The 25,928-nt window shown below is 36.3% G+C and overlaps 1 protein-coding gene across 1 annotated transcript in view; it reads right to left on the minus strand.

Annotated features, from left to right (window-relative positions):
- PCLO (piccolo presynaptic cytomatrix protein) overlaps nt 1-25,928 on the minus strand; it is a 412,549-nt gene that overhangs the window by 194,415 nt on the left and 192,206 nt on the right. The window contains exons 4-6 of the mRNA XM_001160384.8: nt 20,492-21,208; nt 6,582-11,664; nt 4,201-6,215 (exon numbers count right to left, since the gene is read on the minus strand). Of these exons, the coding sequence (XP_001160384.5) occupies nt 4,201-6,215; nt 6,582-11,664; nt 20,492-21,208 (7,815 nt within the window). The remainder of the gene's footprint in view (nt 1-4,200; nt 6,216-6,581; nt 11,665-20,491; nt 21,209-25,928) is intronic.

A 25,928-nucleotide genomic window follows, 5' to 3' on the forward strand; every position in this document is an offset into this window, starting at 1 on the left:
AAAAATACCCAAAACAAATAAAATATCATTCCATATTTGGCTGTGAGCAAACAAAAAGTACAATATGGTGCTTGGATATATTTTATGGGTCGAATTTTGTCTCCTCCAAAAAATGATATATTGGAGTCTTAACCCTTGATATCTCAAAATGTGAACCTATTTGAACATAGGGTCTTTACAGAGGTAATCAAGTTAAAATGAGGTCATTAGAGTAGGCCTAAATCAATATGGTAGTATCCTTATAAAAGGGAAATTTGGGAACAGAGGTAGACACATACAGAAGGAATACATTTCTGTTGTTGAAGCCACCCAGTTTGTGGTACTGTGTTATGAGAGCGCTAGCAAACTGATACAATGCATGGGCAATAAGAACAAAATGATCCTAGTGGTAGGAAGTCAAGCATGAAACCTGCCTCTCTGATTCATCCTGTATCTTTACAGTTTATCACCACGTCTGGAAAAGAGTAATGAATAAGGTAATGACTGAAAACAAGCAAGAATTGAATTTTAAAAATGTATAAACCTAATTGATGGAGATTTAAACTGGAATTTTAAGGACAGAAGAGGAAATGCCAAGATTTAAAAAAATCAAGCATGATACTGAATTAAGAATAAATAATTAGGAAATGTTTAATATGTCTCAGAAGAAACTAATAAAAGGATAAGAACTATGAAATATAGAGTCAGGGCACGGGTTTAGTAAGGAGCCATCATAAAATCACTAGACTACTCTGGGACTTGTCTTATCCGTAAGGGCTTGCTAATAGCTAAACACCATTCAACCTGTATTCAGTGTTTCAGATGCCTATATAAAAATAAACAAAGTGAAAGTGATACTTTAAATAAGGGACATATTAACTTAGATTATCAACAAGACTTGCTAAGATTTCATTGTCCAAGTACGGCAATGAAAAGATAAGCAGCCAGAGTCTTTTCAATATAAATCTTATCCCATTCCTTCTATGATTATAATCTTCCCTTTAATAAATTTATTCAATAAATGTTGAGCACCTACTTCATGCCAGGCACTAGTCAGGCATTTAGGACTATAGTGGCAAGAGAAGCAAAATTCCTTCTCTTGTAGAGCTTATATTCTACTGGAGAAGAAAGATAATATTCAATTAAATACACAATATAATGTATTTAATAAGTAATATATACAAATTTAGAGGCAGAAATAGAGATTTATAGTAATAAGCAGACTTCTTTAGAGAACAAATTAAGAAAAGTCTCTCTGTGGAGGTAAAATTTGAGCAGAAATCTGTATGTAGGAGTCAGCATATGTATATCTGGGGAGACAGAGGCACAGACTCGTGCCCTGGTTGGGGGCAAGATTGGCACATCCAAAGAACAGCACGGCCTGTGGTCGGAGCAGAGTGAGGAGGGGAAAAAGTTTGGAGAGTGACCAATGAGGTCATGAAACAAGCAGAGATCACATCACATATAGCCTTGTTAAGAAATTTCTAATATATTTTGAATTTGATGAGATCTTAATAGAGTTTAAACTGTGCTGCAAGTAACATAATCTGATGTACATTTTAGAAAATCACTCTAGGTGCTGTTTAGAGAACTGATGGCAGTAAAGGCAAGTGTAGAAGAAGCCTAAGGGCTGTGCACATTGTAAATAAAAGATGATGGTGGCTCTGGTCTATGATCCTCATAGCCATAGGAAGTAAATCCAAACTTTGTAAGGCAGCAGATTAGATCTCCAGTGATCTGGCCCTCACTTGCCTTTCTGATTGTATTTACAGTAAACCCTTTTCTCCCCCTCTTTGCTTTATGTCTGTTCATCAATCTGAAACTTTGTCCATTTATTCCCTCTAGTTACAATGACCTCCATTTTTCTCTCCATGGTCCAGCAGAGGTCTCAATCTTCATGACTCAGACCTCTTCTTTGCAACCTCTCCTGACACTTTCAGGAGGAGAACAGATTGATTCAGAATCTGACAGAGTATAAAACTTATCTTTTACAGTGTATTATGTGTGTCACTGTGTTGTTTCAGTGCCTACTGAGTGGTGTAAGTTTTTTAAATCTTAGTGGTCTGTGAAAATTAACAACCTGTAAACTACTGAGCTAGCCTTCTTAAATTCACATCACTATGAATATCCCTAAGAAAATTATTTTTTTAGTATAGTTAATACTTAGTAATTCACACTCATAATTAAGAAATTAATTTATTTACTTTAAAATAGACTCAAAGTATGTCTAGACATTTGCCTAGAAATTATAAAATTCACATCTTAGACTCATAGTCTCTAGAGTGTTAACAACACTGCCTGTGTATAAAATGATCTACCTGTGCATGTAATAAGACAATACCTTTGAATCTGTATACAACTATTCCATATTAAAGAATGCATTTAACTTGACCAACTGGAAAAAAGAACCAATGAATTGTGCTTTGAGGCTCAAAACGCCTAGGGTTTTTCAGATTCTGGGTATTATTTGGTAATTCTACTCAACTTCCTTTATGATTAGCTTATCAATATTTCTGACACAATCAGTAATACAACCTTTACAACCCATTGTATCAATTTCCAAGTGGATACATTTCCAAATCCAAAGTGAACACTTTGTGAGGAAAAAAATATTGATAACTTGAGACTCTTTTTTAGCTGAGCTCATTTGAATTAAGGGTACAGGGATACATATTATGTAAATAGTCAATATTCCACCTGGAAAGCCTGTTCTTTCTAATGACAGAAGTCTTCACTATTACTTTGAAAATACTGCCAAAAATCATATTTCAAAGTTGTTCACATAACTCTTTAAGTGAATTTCTAGGCCAAACCTATAAAAATATATACCTACACATTATATAACTAACTTAAAAATCACTTTTCAACTATATTAATAGATTAAATTCCAGAAACAACACTATGCATAAAATAATTCTCTGTATACTGGATGAAATCTCAATACAACAGAGGTTTCCTGATTCTACAGCTATTACCTCTCTCCTTGACATGAAGACAGTTTTAGTTTTAGCTTATACTACTTTGAGAAAAAAAAAACCGTAATAACGCAATTCTACTAGAAAACTAGAAAACATAAATAAATTTATAATTTACTATTATGACCATTGATGTCTATATACCTACAAGTAGACTTACAGTCATGTATCGTGACATATTTTTCAGCCCACAGCCAGTGTTTAACACATATGGGTCAATGGAAATGTAACACCATCTCAGAAAAACCTACTTAGAAACTTCAGGGTTCAAAACCTAGAGCTCAGTAATCATGCATTAGGGGAACTTCTAATTTGAACGGAAGTCTTGTTCTAAATTGAGCTATTATATCTATCAATCACTTTCTGAATAGTTATGTATATTAGATTTTCTTAAGTAGGAAATATCTGCTTTATAGCTGATTATGCACATTTCTTATTCTCTGTTATAGAGATCTTCACAGATACATCTGTATATGTTCTTTTCCCCTTGAAGCATACCTATATATTTGAAAATAATTAATTTATATTATTCAAAGAAACATGAAAAATTATTTTTGCTTCTGTGAGCACTAGGACTAAGGTTTACCTGAGTTTAGATTAATAAAGTTGCCAGAAATAAAATAAGCATGGATGGACTATGATGATTATATTACACTTTTATCTGCCTGCCTCAGAAATGTTCTCTTTTGACCGGTAAGTGTTCCAAGCCTTTTAATGAAAACATTCTGGCTGGAGGAAGAGGATACTGACCAGATAATTTCTAAGGGCTTTCCCACTAAATATCCATGGTCTAAATTCATAGTCACCTTTTGCATTATCTGTTTAATGTTTCCTACCATGCCTGAAAATGAATATTAATTATGTTTACTGAAATCACAGCTACAGTTGATATTTGGGAGATTTCGATATAAGAATAAGACTTTCAATTTCATTGTCTTAAAATAATAAACTCATTTTGCTTCACATAATGTGTTTTCTTTCTTTGGTATTTTTAAGTGAATGTATGGTTTTCTACACACACGCACACACACACATGCAAGCGCCCACACGCACACACACACGTGTGCGCACACACACGCACACACACATATACACATATATAGTGTAAATTTCTAAGGCAATAATCTTCACCCTAATCTAGTATTAGGTTTCTAAGGTACCAGGAGCCTGATTGCCTCCTAAAAGTCTGGAAACACATGATTAATAACTCATCCATTGCCTTCCAACTGAAAAGAATCACTCTTACCGTATAGCCCTCGGTATACTGAAAAGGAGCCCTGGAACTTTCGTCTGCTGTTGGACTCAGAGGCTTGGGGTCAGACATAGAACGCTGCATCATCTTGGCTGTCTTAGGACTTGCTGGGGGAACTTTAGCCATATCTGGATGCAGTACTTTCTGTGGACTTATATCATCAGGGAGGGGTTTTTCATAAGGTACAAAGGCTGATTCTAAGGCTTTGCCTGGTGAAAGTGGTGAGATGGGTGAGTAAAGGACTTTGGGGGATTTGGGTGGGGAAGGAGCCAGCTGTACTGTGGAATCTGCCCGGAGGTGAGATGAATAACCAATCTCTAAAGGTGTTGGGCGTTTCTTGTCTTTGGGTGGAGATGTGGCACTCAGATATTGAGGACTTTGTGTGTCTGAATCTGCTTCTGTTTGACATCCTAAACTGCCCCCTTTGTAAGTCTTTTCAGGTGCTGAAATGTGTTTAATTATTTCTACCTTGGCATCCACTCGTGCCCGTATGGAGGGTGTTCTTATGGTTCCAACTGGTTCAGTTTGCACAGATATCTCTGCTACCGTTTGAACTGCTATGCTGGAGACTTTGGAAAGGGGTTTGGTCTTGTCAGCCTCTGTCATGCTGTCACCATATTTCCCTACACGAGCTTTCCTCCTTGATCTAGTAGGCATATCCCACTCATCCTGATCTTCATCATCAGTTTGGACGCTTGTATCCACACTCTTTTTAGTTCTCCTTCTCCTACTCACATAGCTCCGATCTGTGGCATCTTCGTCATCCGTTTGTACACCACTGTCCACTATCTTTTTAAAACTTCGGGGATCATCTGTCATATTTTCTCCCATGTCATCATACTGTCCTCGGACTTTAGCTCCAGAACTTCTCTTTTTGGGTTGTTTTTCCTCTTTCACAACAACATCTGTTAGAGGTATTTCTGAAACAGTGCTCAGGATACCAGGTGGGGCAATGTACTGAGTAACACCATCAGACTGAACGGTGTACCATCCTTGGCTTTGTGGTATTTCAATTGCCACAACAGCTGAAGCTGTGGTGGTTGCATCTTCAGTTGCCCAAAATTGACTGCCTTCCGGAGCAGCATACTGACCTTCCAAAATTGCCTGCTCTGTAGTGGTTTGTGGAGAAGCAGTTCCAGAAGGGTCATAGTTATACTGGTAGATCTGCCGAATCTTTTGCTCCTCCAGCTGCTGGTGAAGCTGTTGTTGCAGCTGTTGGATCTGCTCAAGCTGTAACTGTTGCTGAGCTAACGTCTCCTGCCTCATCATGAACTGGGCTTGCCGCTCTTCTTCTTGCTGATAGAGAAGGTGTTGCTTCATAGACTGCAGCTCCTCCAACTTTTTCTGAACCATGATCTTTTCTTGTTCTCGGAACCTTTGAATTTCCTGACGTTCCCACTCCAATTCCTCAGCAAAGCGCTGTTGCTTAATTTTCTCCAGTTCCAGGAGCTCACGCTCCAAGTCTAGCTGCTGCTGTTGTTTATCTTCTTCAGGGACAATTAAAAGAGCACTTTCATCTCCCACCACTTCAGGAAACACTTCGGATGCTGTGGTTAAAGTGGGAACAGAGTCTATCGTCTCAGCAGTAAGAGACTCCATAGTAATAGTTTGCAAACTGGCACTGATATCAATACCAGTTACTGCAATGTCCGTTTCAGATGCACCTGTTGTTATAAAATATGATCTAGGCATTGGCTGGCTATGGTGCATGGCAGGTAATGAAGTCACTGCATCAGCCGTATGAATACCAGACAAATCCCTCACTGTGGTGCTGAAAATGGAGCCAGGTTGTGTGGTGATAGCAAATGTAGAGGGTGTTGGAGTTGCTACTGAAGAATAGACAACACCATTAGATGACCTCAAAACACTCCCCACACAATACTGGGGTCCTGGTGGTGGTGTCATTCTTGCTGTGGAATATTGTGGGGTACTAATCCCAGCTCCTGAAATGACTTGTCGTGTTTCTGGATATGGACCTGTAGTCTTGCTTGAATAATCCATTACCTCACCTGAAATACAGGGCAGAGTTATAGTCCAGTTCCCAGAATGAATGATGCTTTTTGAGTTTGAAAACCCTCTCATCTTGATGAACATAATGAATGAGACTGCATGCAAATCCACAGGGTAACCTAATTAGATGCGGAATGAAAGCAATGTTGAACATGCAGGCGCATGCAGGTGATTTTGAGCAGAACAAATTTTTTTTAAAATGAAGGAACAAAAGCGCACATGTACTCCAAAATATGCTGCTATAACATCCAAAGAAAGAGAAAAAGTAACAAAACTGGAAAAGAAGCCACATTTTCATCCTGAAATGAGATGAGGAACACCATAATGATATTTCAAGGAAAGGTCTGCTGCCACATCGTACTGACCTGTAGTAACTCTCCCTGAAGTCAGATCTACTGCTGTGTCAGTTCCTTCAGAATAATCAAAAGCATTCTTACTTTTATAGAAAAAATGTCCAGCTTCTGCTAAATTTGTGTCAGACATGGAAGGCTTCATTCCCCCAATCCCTCTATAACCATATGGCCCTGATCGATCATACTGATAGTGGTCATCCCTATAACCAAAACGATCCTCAGGAAGAGTAGTTGCAGGCTGCTGTGCTGTGCAGCTCCTTCCAAATGGTAATTTATAAACCACATCACAGCACACAGCTCTTCTCCCTGCGGTTAAATCAACTGGTTTTTCATCATCTTCTATTATTTTGGTCATCACACTTGAAGTAGACTCATCCATTGTTACGACTGTTCTGTGAGACTTGGTTGTACTGAGATCCACTACTTCCCCATCAGTGATCCCCTGGGATACGGTGCTATCAGTCCATCCATTTGTGACACCAACAGGAGGCACAGTGACAGGTTTTGTAATAGCCAATGTCACTGCATGTGCTGGAGTACCTAGAGATAAGTTTATTGGTGCTTCTTCCCTAGCTATAGGAAAGACCTGGTCACTTGGTATCCTGTATGGGGGCTCAGCATGCTTTGATGTTGTAAGCTGGAGTGGTGTTGTCATTGCATGTTCTGCACCCACTAGGCTTTCTGTGCCTGTAGTGTAACTTGCACTAGCTGTGCATGTGACAAAGGTCACTGTCTCAGTGGCCAGAGATACAGGAGTCACTATTGATGATGTCACACTAAGATTTATAATAGAGGGTTGGACAGCACTAATTTGTTTCCCATAAACTTCATTTGCTGTGATCTGCCTTTTCACATCCATTGTAGAAGCAGAAAGATCAATACATTTATCAGTTGTTTTAACTTCTACCTTTGGTACTGTACGCAAATCAATTACATCACCAACAAGTTGCAATTTTCCATCTTCTTTATACTGAGGCTTCTCTAAATGTATGTTATCTAGAGCAAGAGGCTCTGGAGGAATTGTTATGGAAATGCTGCTGAGACCAACACTAGGAGCTGCACTTCTGGTTGCTGAAACCTCAGTCTTGGAAACTTCAGTAGTGAGAAACTGTGTAACTGATGTGGGAGCTGCTTGAAATGAAGAGGGTGCTGTGACAGGGGTAGCAGAAAATGTCTGTAAAGCTCCAGAGATGTAGAAGGTCTGTTCTGAAGAAATTGGAATTTCTACAGCTGTCACAGGAGGAACTACAGAAAACACAGGTTCAACAGAAACCAGATCTTTGGAGGGTGATCCCAAGGGCCAACTGGTAATTGCTTGACTAGCAGAAGAATCTGTTGGAGTCCCTGGTTCAGATGGCAATGTAATAACTACATAAGTTTCTGTGAGGGATTTGGAAAATCTTGGTGAAGACTTGTTGGAGTGTGGGGAAAGTGGGGAGGTAGGGGAAGGCAATTTATAATCTGCTGAAGTCACTAAATTTAAGGTCATACTTGAAGTTAAAGATAGGCCTGTTGGTTTGGGGTGTATATCTGTTGGTTTTTGTGTAGTTGTTGGAAGCTGAGGAATCACTGGTTTGGGGGCGATTGGAGGTTTGCTTGGCTCAGGCCTGTGGGTAAATACAAGTCCAGATGGAATTGAAGATGGCTTAGGAGGAACAGGAGGAGGTGCAGTGGTACATATTCTTGTAACAGGTAATCCATTACTTCTCAGAACAGCTGTGGTCTCTAGAGTAGTAACAGCATCAAACAGAGGTGTAGCTGTAGTCACTGGAGCTGCAACTGTTAACTTTTTTTTAGGAAGAATAGTTGGCTTAGGTGAAGTTGGTGGAGGAAGTGGTGGGGGAGGAGGGGGTGGTGGTGGAGGAGGAGGGGGAGGGGGAGGGGGAGGAGGGGGAGGAGGTTGAGCTGATATATCCAAAGAAGAACTTCTAAAGAATGGGCGAGGTTTAGCTGGAAGAGAGGAAACAGAAGGACTGCCAGATGGTAACTGAGATGCAGGTTTTTCCTGACCAAAGGTCTCTCCAGATGTAAAGTATGTAGTTGAAAGCTGCTCTTTCATTGGAAGGGCTATTACAGAAGAAGGTGGGTGATCAAACACGGTTTCGGATAAGCTACTTTTTGTTAGTTCGGCCTCCAACTCCTTTTTATCTCTGTAAGCTTCCAAAACTTCCAGAATGATTCCATTCCCAGTTTCCTTCTTGGCTTTCTTCACTGGGTCCTTTTCAGATATAGGTAAGTCAGTAGAAATAGTGTCAGCAACTGGCCCTTCAGGTTTAGGTACTACAGATTCTATGATAGAAGATGCCATATCAGATAAGGAAATAACAATATGATCAGCACTAGCTCTACCATCTGGTGTGGCAGTCCGATCTAAAGATACACTTATTTCTTCTGGATAGTCTATAATGCTGCCTGGAAAGTAAGTTGATGAAGAAATTTCCTCAGAATCTTCAAGTTTAGTTATCATGTCCACTGGCTCTGTATAAACTGTGGTTATGCTATCCAGGGTAGTAATGGGTGAAGAGCTATCTGTGGTACAGACCGAAGAAACAGATGATGTGAGAGAAGGTGTGTCAGAGGGTGGGACAGATGTAGCACTTTCTGAAGGCTCCGAGTAGGTCAAAATCAGCGATTCATGGGCAATTATCTCTTGAATTTCTCTTGTATAATCGGTTACATATTCATCCTCAATTTCTTCTGTTGAAAAATGTTGGGTTATTTTAACATCTGGGATAGAGAGTGTTGCACTGCTGGTCGAATCTGTAAGAGACGCTCCTGAGAGAACACTTGATGTCAAAGAGGCATCTGGCATTCTGTCAAAGTCCATGGTGGACTCTGTCATATCCTCACCAATGGGGGCCTGGGTTGGGCTAGATCCAGGTGTTAATTGCATCTGTTGCCTCTTCATAAGTTCTTCATAGGCAGCATCAGCATCTAGTAGTTTCCTTTCTTCTTCTGTAGAAGTTACCATAGTACCCAGGTCCACTATCTCATGGCTTTCTGGGATGATAAAAGAGCTTGAAACAATATCTTCCTGAGGCACAACAGAATGTAAGCTTTCTAACTCATAAAACTCTTTCTGGAGGTCTGTAATTTTCTGCATAGGATCTTCATAAATCTGTTCTGAAAGTCTTATCTTTTGCTCTCTTCCTTTCTGCTGCATAAATCCATTTTCTTCTTCTTGCCTTGTTAGCAGACTGCCATCTACCGATCCATTGTACGTATCTTCTACTAAAGATTCATAAATATAATCCTCTATTAGCATCCCACCATACAAAGGCTCTTTTTCAAACACTTCATCTCGTTCATTTGCAGCTGGAAAAGCTTTGTATTTGTGTGTTTTATGCATCATTTCTTCATACATCTCCTCAGCACTTTTTAACGCCTTTTGGCTACCTTCTTTCTGCATAATAGATTGCTCATCTGTTGGTGAGTATAATGAAACAGCTGTGGGCAATTTATAAACTTTTTGTACTTCTATTATTTTTTCCGGGCTTATTTCAAAACCTTCTGGGTCTGACTCTATGCTAGGTGAATATTCAGAACAAGAAGATCTATGGAGCTCCTCCATTTCTGCAGCCTGACGTAACTCTTCTGTCGGAGATGCATCTTCAATGGGAGAGAGATTACTAGGTGGTGTCTTTGGCCTTTCCCTTCTTCTCTGAGCTCGAAGTTCATCTTTGTCTTTCTTTGATTTTTTACTAGAACTCTTTCTTTGTTGCTGTTCTATTTCCCTCTGCTTTTCTTGCTCCTTTAATAATTCTTCTTCCTCTCTCAATTCTTCTTCCTCTGAAGAATCTTCAATAGTAGGCAAAAGAGGGCCATGTGGTCTGTGCCGAGCTTTGCGTTGCTGTTTGCTCTCGCCTTTTTTGTGACTCGGGCTACTGTCACTGTCCTCATCAAGTGATGATACTGATGTAGGGGATGTACCAGGAGTGAAGCTGGAAGCATGCAGACTCGAAGATCCCTCTCCCCTTGACCTATCTTCAGGTGAGTCTGTCAGGCTTTCCATTTCCAATTCTGGCTCTTCATCAAAATACAAACTTGTTTTTTTCTGTGATGACTCTGCAGAATATTTATCTGCTATTGTACTGTTGAGCTCAATTGTTTTAAATCGGCGTAGCCCTCCTCCTCCAGCAACTACAAGTTCTTCACTTTCCTGACTTTTAGTTTCTCTGTATTTAAGTTCAGGACTTTCATCAAATGCTTCATCGTCTTCATCATGCCATGAGTGACGTCTTCCTGCATCTTCATCAATGCTTGTGCTACTTTTTCGAGTCAGTCGTCTGTGTTTCCCTGCTGTTATTTTGCCTTTTCCCTTTGTTTCTTCCTTCTTCTGGCTCTCAGTACTGCTACTAATCTCTTTGAGCTGGTTTCTGATGAACTCATCATCTTCAGAACCTGAAGCATCTTCATCAGCACTCATTTCTATGATTTGTTTTCGAATGAAGTCCTCCTCTTCCCCTGATCCTTGGCTGTCTTCCTGTTTATACTCATCACTGCTTGATGAGCCAACACTAGTTCTTCGTTTTCTTTGTGGAACAGGTGAGTTTTCACTTTCACTACTCTCTTCAACTGAATCATAAGGCTCTCTTCTAGTAGTTATGTCATCAACAAACTCAGACTTCTCTTTATGGTCCTTGCTGGAAGGAATATCTTGTTGGCTATCTTTTTTAAAAGTGTCTTTCCTTTCTTCTTGACTCTCTTTGATCTCCTCTTCTGAAATAGTAATTTCCAAGGTTTCAGATAAACTCTGAGTTTTCTCTTGGTCTTTAGGCTGTTCAGGAGAAACTTCATGGGGTTGTGTTTTCTTTTCTGACTTTTCATCAGCAAGTGTACTTGCTTGAGCTTCCAAAATAGATAGGACTGTACTTTCTAACTTAGCCAAATCTGAGGGGCTGGAAGGGCTGCTTTCTTGTGAAAAAGAGTCCTTTTTGAGTCCCTTGAGAATATCCTTTTCATCAGTTGGAATAAGACTTGGAATTTCACCAAGTGAGCTTGATATTCCATCGGAAGAATATCCCGTGTCGCTCAGACCTTGGGGGCTTTTAGGCTGCTGAGAACTTGAGGTGTCTGATTTGTCATCTTCCTTTTCCTAAGCAAGGAGATAAAGATACAGGAAAACTTAACATGGTTAAACAAAAAACATGGCCTCTCCATTACTACCAAATAACTATTAGGAACTGAAAAATAATTTTGGAAAATTTTTTCAACCATATCTCAGTATTTTTTAAAAGTTTGAGAAAAATATTGTTGATATGCGTTGATAAGGTTAGTTTCCATTTAAACTAAATTTCATTAAATGTCAATTCTCAATGATATTTGATCTTCTTTCATAAATACTCTACCTTTTCACACTTCAATGTCATTTTCCCTCAAAAATATGATTACTTTTCTCAATAAATTTGCTTTAGGATAAAGTTTATAAATTGTGATGAATATATTTAAAGATAAATTTTCTATTAACATAATTTATACTTTTGGATTATGAGGTCAGGTAAAGTTCAAGAAAGCATCAGACAACGGGCTTTGTGCCTGGCTGCAAGTTGTAAGGGATGTTGGAGAATTTATTAAACAAAAAAAAGCAAGTAACATGTCATAATAACATATATGCCATGTACCACAAATAATTTTTTTATCATTCTTGTCAAATGATTCAAACAAGGCACTGCTTTTAAGAGACATTTTGAAAGTTATGAAACACTATATATACTTGGTATTATTGTTATTATCATTACTCTACATCACTTGGAATGAATGTTTAGAAATTATGTACTTTGAGAAAGTTATACAATAATTGGTCTGACTCATCGGTTCAGTTAAAGAGAAATATCCAGCTGTTATTTCTATAGAGTTGTTAATCACATTTATCTTCAGCATCTCATCTCAAAGGTGTTTCACTAATGTCACTTACAAATACCTTCTGATTTTGAAATCTTGTTTTACCTTGAAAAGCAGCTTCCTTAAACAATAAATAGCTTTTGTGAGCGGGAGCATGGGCTTTCCAGAGATCTGGGACCCTTAGCAACACACCACAACCTTGAACTTGTTGCCTTTCTTGGGCTATGACGATGCCATGACAACAATTTAGATTCAAGAATCAGAGAGGCCTTAAATAAACATTAAATATAGAGACTTGTTGCATAAAGACTTTTTTGCTAATTAAAAATATATATGAGCAAAATAAAACTGATTCAATTAGTTGTCCTGTTTAAAGGAGAGTGTCACAATAGTCTCACAGCCTACAGAAAGGAGGGGTTAGGGGAACAGCTGCCTAAGAGCATGCTATAGCTCATTCTAGCCTGTGAGGCCACCTTAATTCCACTAAGTCTGTATCTTGTACTGTCTCAATATTTTCAGTGTGTGTTGGCATGAGCTCTTCTGATCTAACTATGGCCCAAGTAAACAGATGTAAGGTTGCACAACAAACATACTCCTTCCTTCACCCTTCCTTCCTTCATCCTTCCTTCCTTCTTCCTTCCTTCCTCCCTTCTTCCTTCCTTCCTCCTTCCTTCCTTCCTTTCCTCCCTCCCTCTCCCCATCCTTCCCTCCCTCCTTCTTTTCTTCTCCTTTTTCTAGTTAGAGTTATCAAATATAAATAGTGTTGGCTTGATGCTCATTTTACATTCATTTTCATCTAAATATATACCTTTATTATGCATGGTCAATGATCTATCCTGAGCATATTACAGGGTAAAATGATTTTGCTGAATTTACAATGTTACTCAATTAAAAAAGACAGTGTGATATATTCTTAACAACTTTAGTGCAAAAACTAATGCCTACTCTTCAGTGTTCACCTAGAATTAACTATACTGTACCAATTTGAATGTCTTTCCAGTAAAGAATTTCTTATCTGCAGTTGTGAGACTATAGCAGGACGGTTGATGAGCACTTAACTCATTTCAGCTCCTTTCTCATATTGAAGTGGCAAGCAATGGTGAAGCTGCCTTCTAATAAATGTTTTCTGGATGGTTATAGTGGAGAGACATTTCCATTTCATTACATCCCAGAAAATTCCAGAGCACATTTTTTGGAATTCAGTATAATTTCTATGTCCTTCCTTGTTTATCTTTTTTTAACCCTAGCCCCATCCTCCCTTTACTGAGTTACAGTAAACACCATCATGATGGGGGTGGGGTACTTAAGCTCCTTGTGAATAAAAGGTCAAGAAAATGATCTTTCACAATCAAACTTTGATAATGTCATGTGTCTTCTTAGTTTTCTTCTTACTATTTTTTTTTAGATGGAGTCACGCTCTGTCACCCAGGCTGAAGTGCAGTGGCTCGATCTTGGCTCACTGCCACCTCCGCCTCCTGGGTTCAAGCCATTCTCCTGCCTCAGCCTCCTGAGTAGCTGGGATTACAGGCATGTGCCACCACGCCTGGCTAATTTTTGTATTTTTAGTAGAGACGGGTTTCACCATGTTGGTTAGGCTGATCTCGAACTCCTGACCTCGTGATCCGCCCACCTCGGCCTCCCAAAATCCTGGGATTACAGGCGTGAGCCACCGTGCCTGGCCATGTGTATTCTTTATTTTGTGTCTACATATATGAAAATATGTAACAATGTCATAAAACATGCATATATGAAAGAAATGTGACCATGGTTATATGTAACAATTCAGAGGACCATTTAAAAAGTTACGGTTTTATATAATGGATTCTGAAGGTTCTACTGATATTATACAAAACAGATTAGGACCAGACTTATATAATGTAACAAGGGAAATTAAGTGACATTAGACAGAAGATTAATACACATAAATATCAAAATACCAGCCCTGCAATCTCCCTTATGTGCCTTTTCCTTGTGTTCATGCTTTTCTTCTTCACTCAGCACCACGTCTTACCCACTTATTCCTCCTCTCACTCACTGCCTGGTCTCCTCCCTCCACACTCCTCACAGGATTTCATCATTGTTTACCTACGGTGGTGATGCTGCAATGATTTTTTCCCCCTAAATAACTTTTGCATATTATAAGGTGGCAAGTTGGCAAAGTGTTTACTCTCCAGGCTTTTTTTCCTTTCCCTTCCAATAACCCCCTGCCATTTATTGAGCTGCAGACTGGTCACTGAGAGGCAGTGACGATCGGAGCCCCATTTGGATCTCTTCCCATGGTGGTGTATCTTGAGGCCTTCACTAGTAGTGGAGAATGTGCCAAGACATATCTGCACTGCCAAATTTGGTTTTGCTCTTTTCACAAAAGCCTTCCATATTGAAGGCAAACAGAATGTTTTTTGAATATTGTTAAAGAACTGAATTCTAGATGACATATAAAACTGTGCAAAGAAAGGATGCAGTGTTAAGTTTTTGTTTAATTTTCCATTTATTTTGACGGGCTAAAATTAAACAATGAATGCAAATCTTCAATAATTTACATAAAGTTTACATTAATGCAGATTACTGATTTGAGTGTTTGAAACACTCCAAACAAAATTAAGCCAATAAAATTCACTGGACCTGGAGTGAAAGATCGGATGCTCTCATCTAAGCACTATAATATGGGAGTCCTCCTCACTACAGAAAACATTATTATTTTTTATCATTTCTGATTAGGCAGCCACTTATTGGCTATATGTAACTTGAATACTAACCCTCATATCATTTTAACCAGAAATAAAAGTACCTGCTGAAGAATGTTCCAAGTTTGGTTTCTATGAGGAGAGTATTTTAGTGTACTATATCAAATAAAGATTTAAACAGTATTATGTTTGTGTATATAAGTAAAAAGATAAAATTCTATAGCAATATGACTTTTAAAATATTAAACTAAAAATTTAAAAATGTGTATGTAATTTTCAAATTGTTATACTTCAGGATTAATTTTAATGCTACTCAACAAACATTTTGAAAGATAGGAATGAATGAAGTGATAAAATGATGTGGCAACAAAGAAATGTAAACAATGTACTATAATAATATGAATGACACAAATGACAGCTAGATGAATGATTAAATAATACACATATATAAATAGAGTAAAATATTATACCAAGTGTTTGGTATAGCAGTGAGGGTTGCTAAGAGAGATGGATAATTATAATAATGAAAAGGCAGTATTCTAAAAGTGTCATAGGAAAAAACATCTTGTGCAGTGGGTGAGGGCACAGTCTTTGTAATCAGAGCTGGACTATAATTCTAGTACTTCTGCCTTCCAGCTATGTGATCTTGGGCACAGAAATTCAGTTTCCCCATCTTTACTAAAGCTATCATAATATTAACCTTATCAATAATTGTATAAGGAAGTACTTAACATAGCAGCCAGAATAGTAAGAGGTAAATTAAGAGTATTGTTTTGACTGTAAATAAAAACTAATTAATAAATTAATCATTGCAGAAAATTCTGCATCAGGAAAACTGACTACCACTAGGGAATAGAAGGGCAGACTCATGGAAGTCATGCTAGCAAAGTGGTCTGGAGGTTCAGGTGGGATTTTTTCTGACACAGTTGATGTGAAGGTGCAGCATCAGTGCACGTAGAAAAACTGAGAACAGGTTCAGAAAGGAGAAAGCACAAGCTTTGTTCAGGAATCACACAAAGGCATATTTGGCTGTTTTTCTTTAATTTCTCCCCATGGGGAATGTTAGCGGTTGCTTGAAAGTTGTGCTGGAGCCAGATTCCAGAAGGCTGAGAAAGCCAACTAAGCCATTTAGACAGGAGTCTCCACTGTGGCGTGCACATACCCTGGAAGCTATCTATGCAAAGTGCTTTAGTGGAATACAATGAGAAGACACTAGGATTTTAGTTGTATTTTTAAATCCAAAATACAGGATAAATTAAACTGCACTAATATTTAATCAATAGATGGACAATACTATTATCTTACTTGTCATGTCAGTTGGTCACATGGTCTGTGAGGAATCCTGGGAGAAGGCTGGAAGTTATAATGAGGCAACCAACTATAAAGAGAAGTTACAGTGAGGCAACCACTTCACTTGCTCACCTTTATGTTGAAGTTTATTGTTCAGTTATGCAGATTTATGGTTTGTAGTTACAATAGATCACCTAGTTTTAACTAAACCAGCTTTCCTATAATAGCTAAGTAGTAGAAAAAAATTCTGCAAAAAAAATCATTTGTTAAAGATCAAACTAGTAATGTAAGAAATACACACATGCACTCACAAGAAAGTTGACACTTTTCATATTGTTACAAGCTTTTCATCAGTTTTCATAACAAGGTGAGAACAGTGATCATCAAATTAAATCAGATCTGACTTGAAGTTAGTAAAAAATGCTTGACATTATCAGGAAAGCTATTTGAAATCTGTTTCTGCATCTATTATTGCTAATAACAAACCTTACCCTAAATATAGAACGTGCTTTGAATCAAAGCCAGTGGTATTATGACACTATCACAAACCTCTGTAATTTTCAGCAAATAAGTTTTCTAGTACTTTATAAGTTTTCACTAATTTCAATAATAACCATCTGGAATCTTCTTTTGAATTTTCTTTCTCAATAAGAAAAATCACATGACAGATGGGGAAATGTTTTTTATTTTTGGCCATGAAAAAATTACTAAAGTAATATGTGGAATCAATATAGTGACAAATCAAACTACATTCCTTTGTCAGCAAATGTTGTTGGAAGAAACAAAGAAATAATTGTGGAAGGTTTGGGAAAAAATTATTAGAACAAATTAAGTAGCAAAAGATCTAATAATAATATAACCCAACTATGGAGATTTCTTTACATACTCAGTTCATAATATTCCCTGTTTCTCTTAAATTAATAATAAAATAGTTTGAGAATTACTATTGTGAACCCTCAAGGAAAAATGTACCAATGAAGCCTCAATGTAGAGTGATTTGTTTAATTCAAAAAATGTGTATTTTTAAAATAAAAAATATTAAAAATTGAGAAGTAATTTCTCTGATTGGAATTATAATTTTAAAGAATAAGGTTAGGGAGATGGCAGTACATGTGAAAAACATTTATTCATTACAAGTAAGCCAGAATTAGACAGACTGCCTCAAGATATTACTGATATAGTACACTGTATACTAATAAGACCTTTATATTTTGAAGAATATTTATTTTGTACTGAGACAGAGAATATGACATTATTTTTGACCATGACACAGATATTTACTGTTTACCTCATGGAAAATTAGTTAAAAAGCTGCAGAATGTGAAGATTTGATCCTTTCTTAAAAATAGAGGATTCCAAGTGTTTTTCGGTAATACAATACTTATTAGATAGCAAGAAAATAAACACTAGTTGTCAGCAATATGCTGGGTATTATATATTTAAAGCAAAATAAACAATACCTGTTTCTTTGAGAAAATTATAATGTGGAAACAGCTCTTTGAAGATAAATATTTGGAAATTATCATATGATTATGCTATACAAAATAATGTCACTTTGAAAAGTTATCGTGTCTGCTTATTTAACAAACTTTAAAACAGAATATTTTAATCTGTTTAAAAACCTTCTAGACAAAGAAATGCAATGGGTTTTAAAATCATTTGTTGAAAAAGTATTTTAAAATCCCCACATTTTCTGATAGTTAACAAACACAAATGATTGGTATTAAGGAAGGTTAACACTTATTTGTGCAATTGCCAATTCTTTTTTTCATAATTGGTTTCCAATCCACACTTAAAAAAAAAGGTAGCAATACATAGTGAGAACAAACTGTGAGCTACTTCTTTCATTTCTAGCATATACTTTTTAATTATCTTTTTTTTCTGCTCTGAATAGCCATTAAAACTGAACATCCAAGCATCAAAATAAGCTTAACTTTGAAGCTGGATTTCAAATAACTGTATCATAAAATTGTACACCAAGATCTTAAAAAATATTAAAACATAATCGGTGCTCTCTCTAAAATATCATTATTAAACACCTTTTAAGGTGATCAAATGTATCTGTATTTACTATCTGCATTTAAATAAATATAATAACAATGGTAATTTTAGTTTATTTCACTGAGTTATTCTCTATTCTTTGTGAATGTTTTATAAGGTAAATATTAGTAAAATAGTGCATACATAAAATTTATAAATACATATACACATATTGAGGTTGTATAACGAAAGAAAAAGTATAATAAAAAGAAAGTGAAAAAGTTATAAAATAAAAGAAAAAAGTACTGCATTCAGGAAAATATTTGAAAACTTCTTGTTTGGAATATATTTAAAACACAATAGGGAATCGTTAGGAACATCTGAGTGATGGAGTTCAATTATCTGAACCCTAGAAAACATTTACCTGACAGCTATAGACTGGAGAAGGGAGAAAAGGAAGGCATTCTAACCAGTAATTAGATTGCTCAAATAATTGGCAAAAGGTCATGAAAGCAGTAAGTAAGGTAGTGCCCTGAGGAACAGGAGTTAATAGACAGAAGTGTGATACCTTCATTGTGGAGAACAAAGGACAGGTAAGAAGAGACCTGAGATCACTCAGAAGATGAGTAACTGGGAGACAGGAGACAGGTGCTTGATGGTGAAACAGAAAGTTACAAGCAGAAACTGTTTCTACAGAGAAGTGGAAAAGAGTCAGACATATTGAGTTTGCATTTACAGAGAGGCTTTGAAGTAGAACTACTGACTAGGTACTTGAAAATGCAGGTCTGACACTCAAAAGAGGGACAAGAGGTACATAAGTGGATTCAAAAATTGTTCATGTAGCTCCCATAGGAGGAACAAAGACAGAACTCAAAACAAAACAAGGAAAATCATCTGGACTTTGCAAAGATAAATCATAGAGATAGTCAAAGTAGATTTCATAAAGTATGATCAGAAAGACAAAAAGAGAAGGAAAGTAGAGGGCCATGAAAGCCACAGAAAGTTTCACAAAGGGACAAACAGTACCAAGCATCAAGCTCTGCAAAGGTTAGCTGGAAGAAGCAATTGGTGGTGGTGGCGGTGGCTAGATTCAGTCATTAGAATGGAGACTATATATAGGCATCTTTTTGACTCTGATCAAACTCATTTAATGAAAGGACCAGGATTTACTTAGACAATGTGTGATGCATCAGATAGCAGAGATGGGTTGGTAAGCATGTGTTAAAACTGTAAAGAAAACACAATTGAATCACAGTGAAACAAACTATAGTTTCTAGTTGGAATTTTAACACTATTAAATTATTTAATTTCCTGGTAAGTCATTGCTGTCCTCTGTGAATTAAACATATTCAATTAAGTATAATGTAAGATCTCTTACAGCTCCAAAAAATATCAGAGTTCCACTGAAAAGGATGTAACTGCTTGTGAAAATACTGGTTAAAATGGGTTATATGAAAATTTTCCATTAAAGAAAAAGAAAAGAATATTTTTCCAAATTATGCTGATTATAAATAACCTTTCAATATTAAACACATTGAATAAAACTGCTAACAGATACATTATATTAAAAATCATGCTAAATATTAAACTGCTTTGTGAAATTTTAGAATGACTTTTGCTTTGGATTTTAGTTACGTCATTTTTTTTTCCTTTTTTCTTTTTTCTTTCTTTCTTTTTTTTTTTTTTTTGCAATCACTTTATGGCTGACCACACATTAAATAAAACCTTGTTGACTCTTACGTAAACAAATGGTTAAGTAAACAGAAACTTACATAAAGACACATTACTTTATGTTAAAGGGGGATATTGATTTTTATATCCATAGTAGAGAAAATAAATAAAACTAGATAACTTCTTTATCACTCCATAGGATTTTGATAGATTATTTGATAGGCATAAGAAACAGGGAAATAAATGTGGTATTTATGCTTTATGTAAACTTCATAAAGCTGTGAAAAGACCAAAGTTCTTCATTATAGTCAAACAAGTGTTATACTTCTTTAAGAATGTCATTCATTGTTTGAGGAACTTCACTTATATAATTACCATTGAGCAACTTGTATACTTAGGTTAAAAATTAGTAATTTCACACATGAGAGTGTGAGAAGTTAGTAAAATTTAACTTACTGTTTTTTCTTTCCCAGGTTCCACCTGATCAGGTTTTGCTGTACATGGTGGCTGTGGCTGTTCTTTTATTGTTTTGGTTGTCTTATCATCTTCTTTAGGTAAACTCTGAGGTGTGCCAGATGGTAAACCTTCCATCTTGGTCTGTGGTTGTTTCCCTTCTTGCACTGTCTTTGGAGCCACTCTGCCTTCAAGCTTTTCTTCAGCAATTTGTACTTGAGATTTAAGTAAGTCATGTTTTTGTTCTTCTGGGGCTGATGTTTTTGCCTCTGGGAGTAGCTTTTTGTCTTCAGGGGTTGGCTTTTTTTCTTCTAGGAGTGGCTTTTTTTCTTCAGAACGTATCTTTTCTTCTTCAGAGATTAGTTTTTTTTCTTCAGGGAGTGGCTTTTTTTCTTGAAGAGGTGAAGCTTTGTCTTTCTCTAGTTTACTCTCTTCTTGTTTTTGATCTGTGGTTACCATAGGAGGAATTTTTTCCATTGATAGTGTTTCCTTTACTTTTTCCAGAATGACTTTTTCAGCTTCCGTTTTTACTTCTTGTTCTTGCTTTTTCACTAATTTTACTTGGGGAGGCACTGCTGTTTTCTGAGATGATGATTCTGTAGGAACAGGCATAGGAGATGCTTTGGGTCCTGATGGTGCAGGTGGCATTTTGTGTATGTCTCCAAGCTGTCCTGATATTGCTCTCTGGGTTTGGCAATTTAAACAAAGCCATTCTTGAATCTGTGGGAAAAAAATTACAATGAACAGATTAAATGTATTATAATGTATCTGTTTCTGTGATTTTACCAAAGTGAAAATTTGGCAATTCCTATCTGCTGTTTTTGTACATGGAGAAGGTGGGTCACTGTTTTCCAAATCCAATGATGCAGTAATTTTTTAAAACATTACAAAAAGGCTATTTGAACTGTAAAAATGTATAGAATTTCTAGAGACTAGCAATTCACTATCTTCATTAAATGAGAAAAAGAAAGAGAAATAATTACATTAAACGTGGACCCAGAGAAATATTCATTTTCAGGAAGAAAAAAAATCTGCATTTGTTCCAAATAAAATTATTTTAAGGCCTGGCTTCTTCAAAATTAGTATTTTCATCCAAAATTTATTCAAAGACTATTACATTTCATAATAATTATCTTTATAATAACCAATTAATCAAAAGTTCTTTTAGGATTTAGCCTATTATCTCCTATCTCTTGACTTGGGCCAAATATAGTTCTACCTTTCAGAGTAGAGCTTTATAGGTATAGACAGTTTTCAAGAATCACTTGTGCATAATCCTCTGCTTCCAGATTATGAACATAATCTCATTCTTAATACTAATCACATTACCTCATGCAGTTGAATAAGAAGCACTCCAAGTCTCAATTATTTGGTATCTTTTTCCCTGAGTGTCCTGATTTGCTGACTAAAACATTTTCTTTCTTCTTTTCTTTTTTTTTTTTTTTTTTGCCCAGGCTGGGGTGCAATGGTGCGATCTTGGCTCACTGCAACCTCCACCTCCTGGGTTCAAGCGATTCTCCTGCCTCAGCCTCCTGAGTACCTGGGATTCAGGCACGCGCCACCCATGCCCGGCTAATTTTTTATTTTTAGTAGAGATGGGGTTTCTCCATGTTGGTCAGGCTGGTCTTGAACTCCCGACCTCAGGTGATCCGCCCCCCTTGGCCTCCCAAAATGCTGGGATTAGAGACGTGAGCTACTGTGCTTGGCCAAACATTTTCTTATATTGCTGCTCTTCAGTGTCTAAGCCATGGTCACCCGCACTAAATCAACTAATAGGGTCTTTAGACATACAAATTCCTAGGAACTACACCAAAAACCATTTTAGCAGAATCCTGGGAGAGGAAACAGGAGGACCTGCCTTTTTGATAAACTGGTTGAGAATTTTTGCAAAGTAAATACTAAAAACTACTCTCTGATAAGAATATAGAACAAATGATCACCTAGGAGACAAATTATGTTAGAATAATACTATTAAAGAATTCCTCCCTGATTGATGTGTGTTGCATTTTTTCTTACATTATATCTATTCTAATGTTAAAAAGTAAAGGCTGTGTATGTAGTTCTAATTGTTACCACTGAATGTGTACCCATTCTGTAAGGCACAGGGTTAGAGTGTCATACAAATAATATTGCTTTCATGCATTACATTGTGCTCTGAGAAGTTCAGTTTCAAATTGCTTTTCATGCTGGCTCACTCTTTCTAGTTGCTTATCTTAAAGTATTTAGATAAAAAAATCACTTATTGCTCTAGAATACTAAAAGATATCTAAGTTTCATTTCTTACTTCAGGTTCCAATTACTTTAGAAACTAACAATGTTGCTTAATAACTATGATTATTTTGCAATCTGTAAGCCATTATAATTCTTATTTGCTGATCTAAAAGAGTAAAGACAAAAGTCAATTCTGTAAATGTGGTAAAATGCTGCCAATAAAATATTAGGATATATATGGATTCATTTGCTTTTTGTGTATATAATCACTCAATATCAATTCTCTTGTTAATTTCATGTCTAAGGAGCTCTGAAGTGAATTGTGTGCCTTCTTTAATTAATGTTTTTATATAAAAGTCATTGGAAAGAAGATTTGATTCATTATGTCAAATGCTAAAAGTTCTAGCTCTTGTGTTGAACAGTCCCTGAAGGAAGAACTTCCATAATACCTACAGAAAATCAATCTTAATCTATAACATGGTTTTAAAAACAATTACTTGGTTGAACCACATCTTAAGAGATTTTCATTCAGAGTCTGACTTTTCTTTTCTTTTTTTTTTTTTTTGAGATGGAGTCTCACTTTGTCACCAGGCTGGAGTGCAGTGGCTTGATCTTGGTTCACTGCAATCTCTGCCGCCCGGGTTCAAGAGATTCTCCTGCCTCAGTCTCCTGAGTAGCTGGGATTACAGGTACACGCCACCACACCCAGCTATTTTTCGTATTTTCAGTAGAGACAGGGTTTCACCATGTTACCCAGGATTGGTCTAGATCTCCTGACCTTGTGATCCGCCTGTCTTGGCCTCCCAAAGTGCTGGGATTACAGGCATGAGCCACTGCGCCCAGCCCCAGAGCCTGACTTTTTAAAACACAAAAACAGATACGAATGGCTGCATTACCATGCTGATTTGCCACATGGATTCTAAAAATGAAATACAGGTGGGTATTAAGCATCTCCATAGGCTATGTTCTAATATAAATAAGTTAGAAAATTTTAATATACCAGAAATATAGGTTTCATGCCATTGGAAATTTTTGTCATTTAAAGAAGTGAGACTATTCTATCTGAGATGTTGGGACAGGGACAAATTATTCTTTAAAAATTGCCATCTCTTGCTACTTTACAGCATATGAGGCCACAATGGTACATGGCTCTTGGCACAAGAAAAATGTGTTGAGAAAATAAAACACAGCAATAATTTCAAGGTAGTATACTCATTATTTTCCTATAATTTGAAATTTAGGTATGAGGATAAAAGGTATCATCTATGTAATCTATTTTGTCACATAAAATATTTCATTGTCCCAATTTAAAGTAATGCTTGGTAAACCTATAAAGTGGTGATAACCATTAAACTACTAAGGTTTGTAATGCAAACAGAAGGCAATAGTGTAAATCTGAGCAATAAAAGATCTTATCCTGAGAGCCTCATTGGCTATTTCAAATTAATGTTTTGCTTAAATTGCCATCCATGTTCAGTTAAACCTAGCATTTTAAATAATTGCTATTTTGCAATTATTTTTAACATAATGTTGCTATACCCAGTCTCTTGGGTGCATGACTAATTTTCATTGTGAATGAAAGAAGGCAGCCAGCCTAATTCTTTTGAACTTACATTCTGACTAATTGTCACCAAAATTAATTTGGAGCTGATATTTCTATTACGTCAAATAATGACAAAATAATTCATTCATATATCTATTCTGTATGTATCTATTTGGTTTATATCTATTGGTTGGAAAGTGCATATGCAAAGGTTATTTCATCAAGGAACAAACATTCAAGTAGAAGAAATAAAGCATGGGTGAAAATAAGTTAAATATGCAGTAAAAACAAAGAGATGGAGATATTGTGTTGCAATGCAGAAGAGAGAGATACCACTTCTAGTTAGATATTTTCCAAGAAGGTTTGGCCTTAAAATAGATATGTTAATAAATTGTGAATGTGAAATAAATCTATTTTCCCAAAAATATGTCTTGTCACTATTTGACATAATAGAAATATGAAATGAAAATATCTATTCAGATTCGATAGCAATCAGTCAAAATGTAAATACAACATCAGGCTAAGGCCTTATTTCATTCACAATGAAATTCAATGATTAAGTTAAGAGATGAGGCACAGCAAAAATCATATAACATATGCCTGCAAAAAGGCAATGATTAAAAACACTAGATTTGACCAAATCTAGGTAAAAATTTAACAATAAACATGTTGCTTAGCTGTAAGGTAATGGAAGATAAAGTTGAAGAGGCAAGTTGAGATTCTCTCTTAGGTGGCAATTATTCCCAAATAAATGACACTTATTGCCATAACTAGACATTTTGTAGAAGAAACTGTAATCCAGTGAAGGTTTCTGTAAAGGAGTAAAATCTGCTTCTTTAAGATCAGGCCGGGAGAATGTGGTTACCTACCTATGTTGGTAAAAATTAAATCTAGAGGCAGAAAGAAACTATTAGAGGAAATGGAAAGGATGGAATGAATACAACAAGATTATCTGAGGAATTTAGTTTGAAACATAAGGAATTTGATAAATTATAAGCCACAAAAGAGTATGTTTTTCAACAATCAGAAATGCTAAACTGGTGGTCTCATATGTGTCTCTTCTCTTTTCTGCAGCCCTAGAACCAAAAATAAAATGTCAACAAATTCAGCAAGCAGAGGAAGTTATAATGTCAATAAAGAGTTGAAAGAGAACAAAGCCCTACAGTAACACCAAAAATTTTACATTTCTTTAGATATATAAATTCAAATTTTGTTTATTAAGGGGAAGCATAGGAGTATCATTGGAGGAAAATACAGAATCTAGGTAAAATACAAAGAGGAAATGAGAAAAGAAAAATTGATCAGGTTTTTCACAGTGAGTAAAAAGAAATAACAGTAAATTTCCAAGAAAGTTTATTTTGGACAATATGGGTCATCATCATTATCATATCATCATCAATTATAAACAAACTGACCAGAAAAATTTGCTTCTCCCAAAATTATGGAAATACTCTATAACCTAAACGTCTGTAGGTCACAATTTTTTTTCATTCTTTAACAAAAATAATCCAAAGATTTTTGTATCAGTGTATTCAGGAATTTAATTAAGAAATATTGTATTTATAGTTCCAAAAGATGTTATCTATACTCTTAGTTCCTAAATAGCCACACCATGACATTTTCATATTGTTTCTGGTCCAGTAGCAACCTGGAAATCAATTAAACAAAATTATTTCACTTACGTAA

The sequence above is a fragment of the Pan troglodytes genome, chromosome 6 (assembly GCF_028858775.2).
Source record: "Pan troglodytes isolate AG18354 chromosome 6, NHGRI_mPanTro3-v2.0_pri, whole genome shotgun sequence".
Lineage (NCBI taxonomy): Eukaryota > Metazoa > Chordata > Mammalia > Primates > Hominidae > Pan > Pan troglodytes.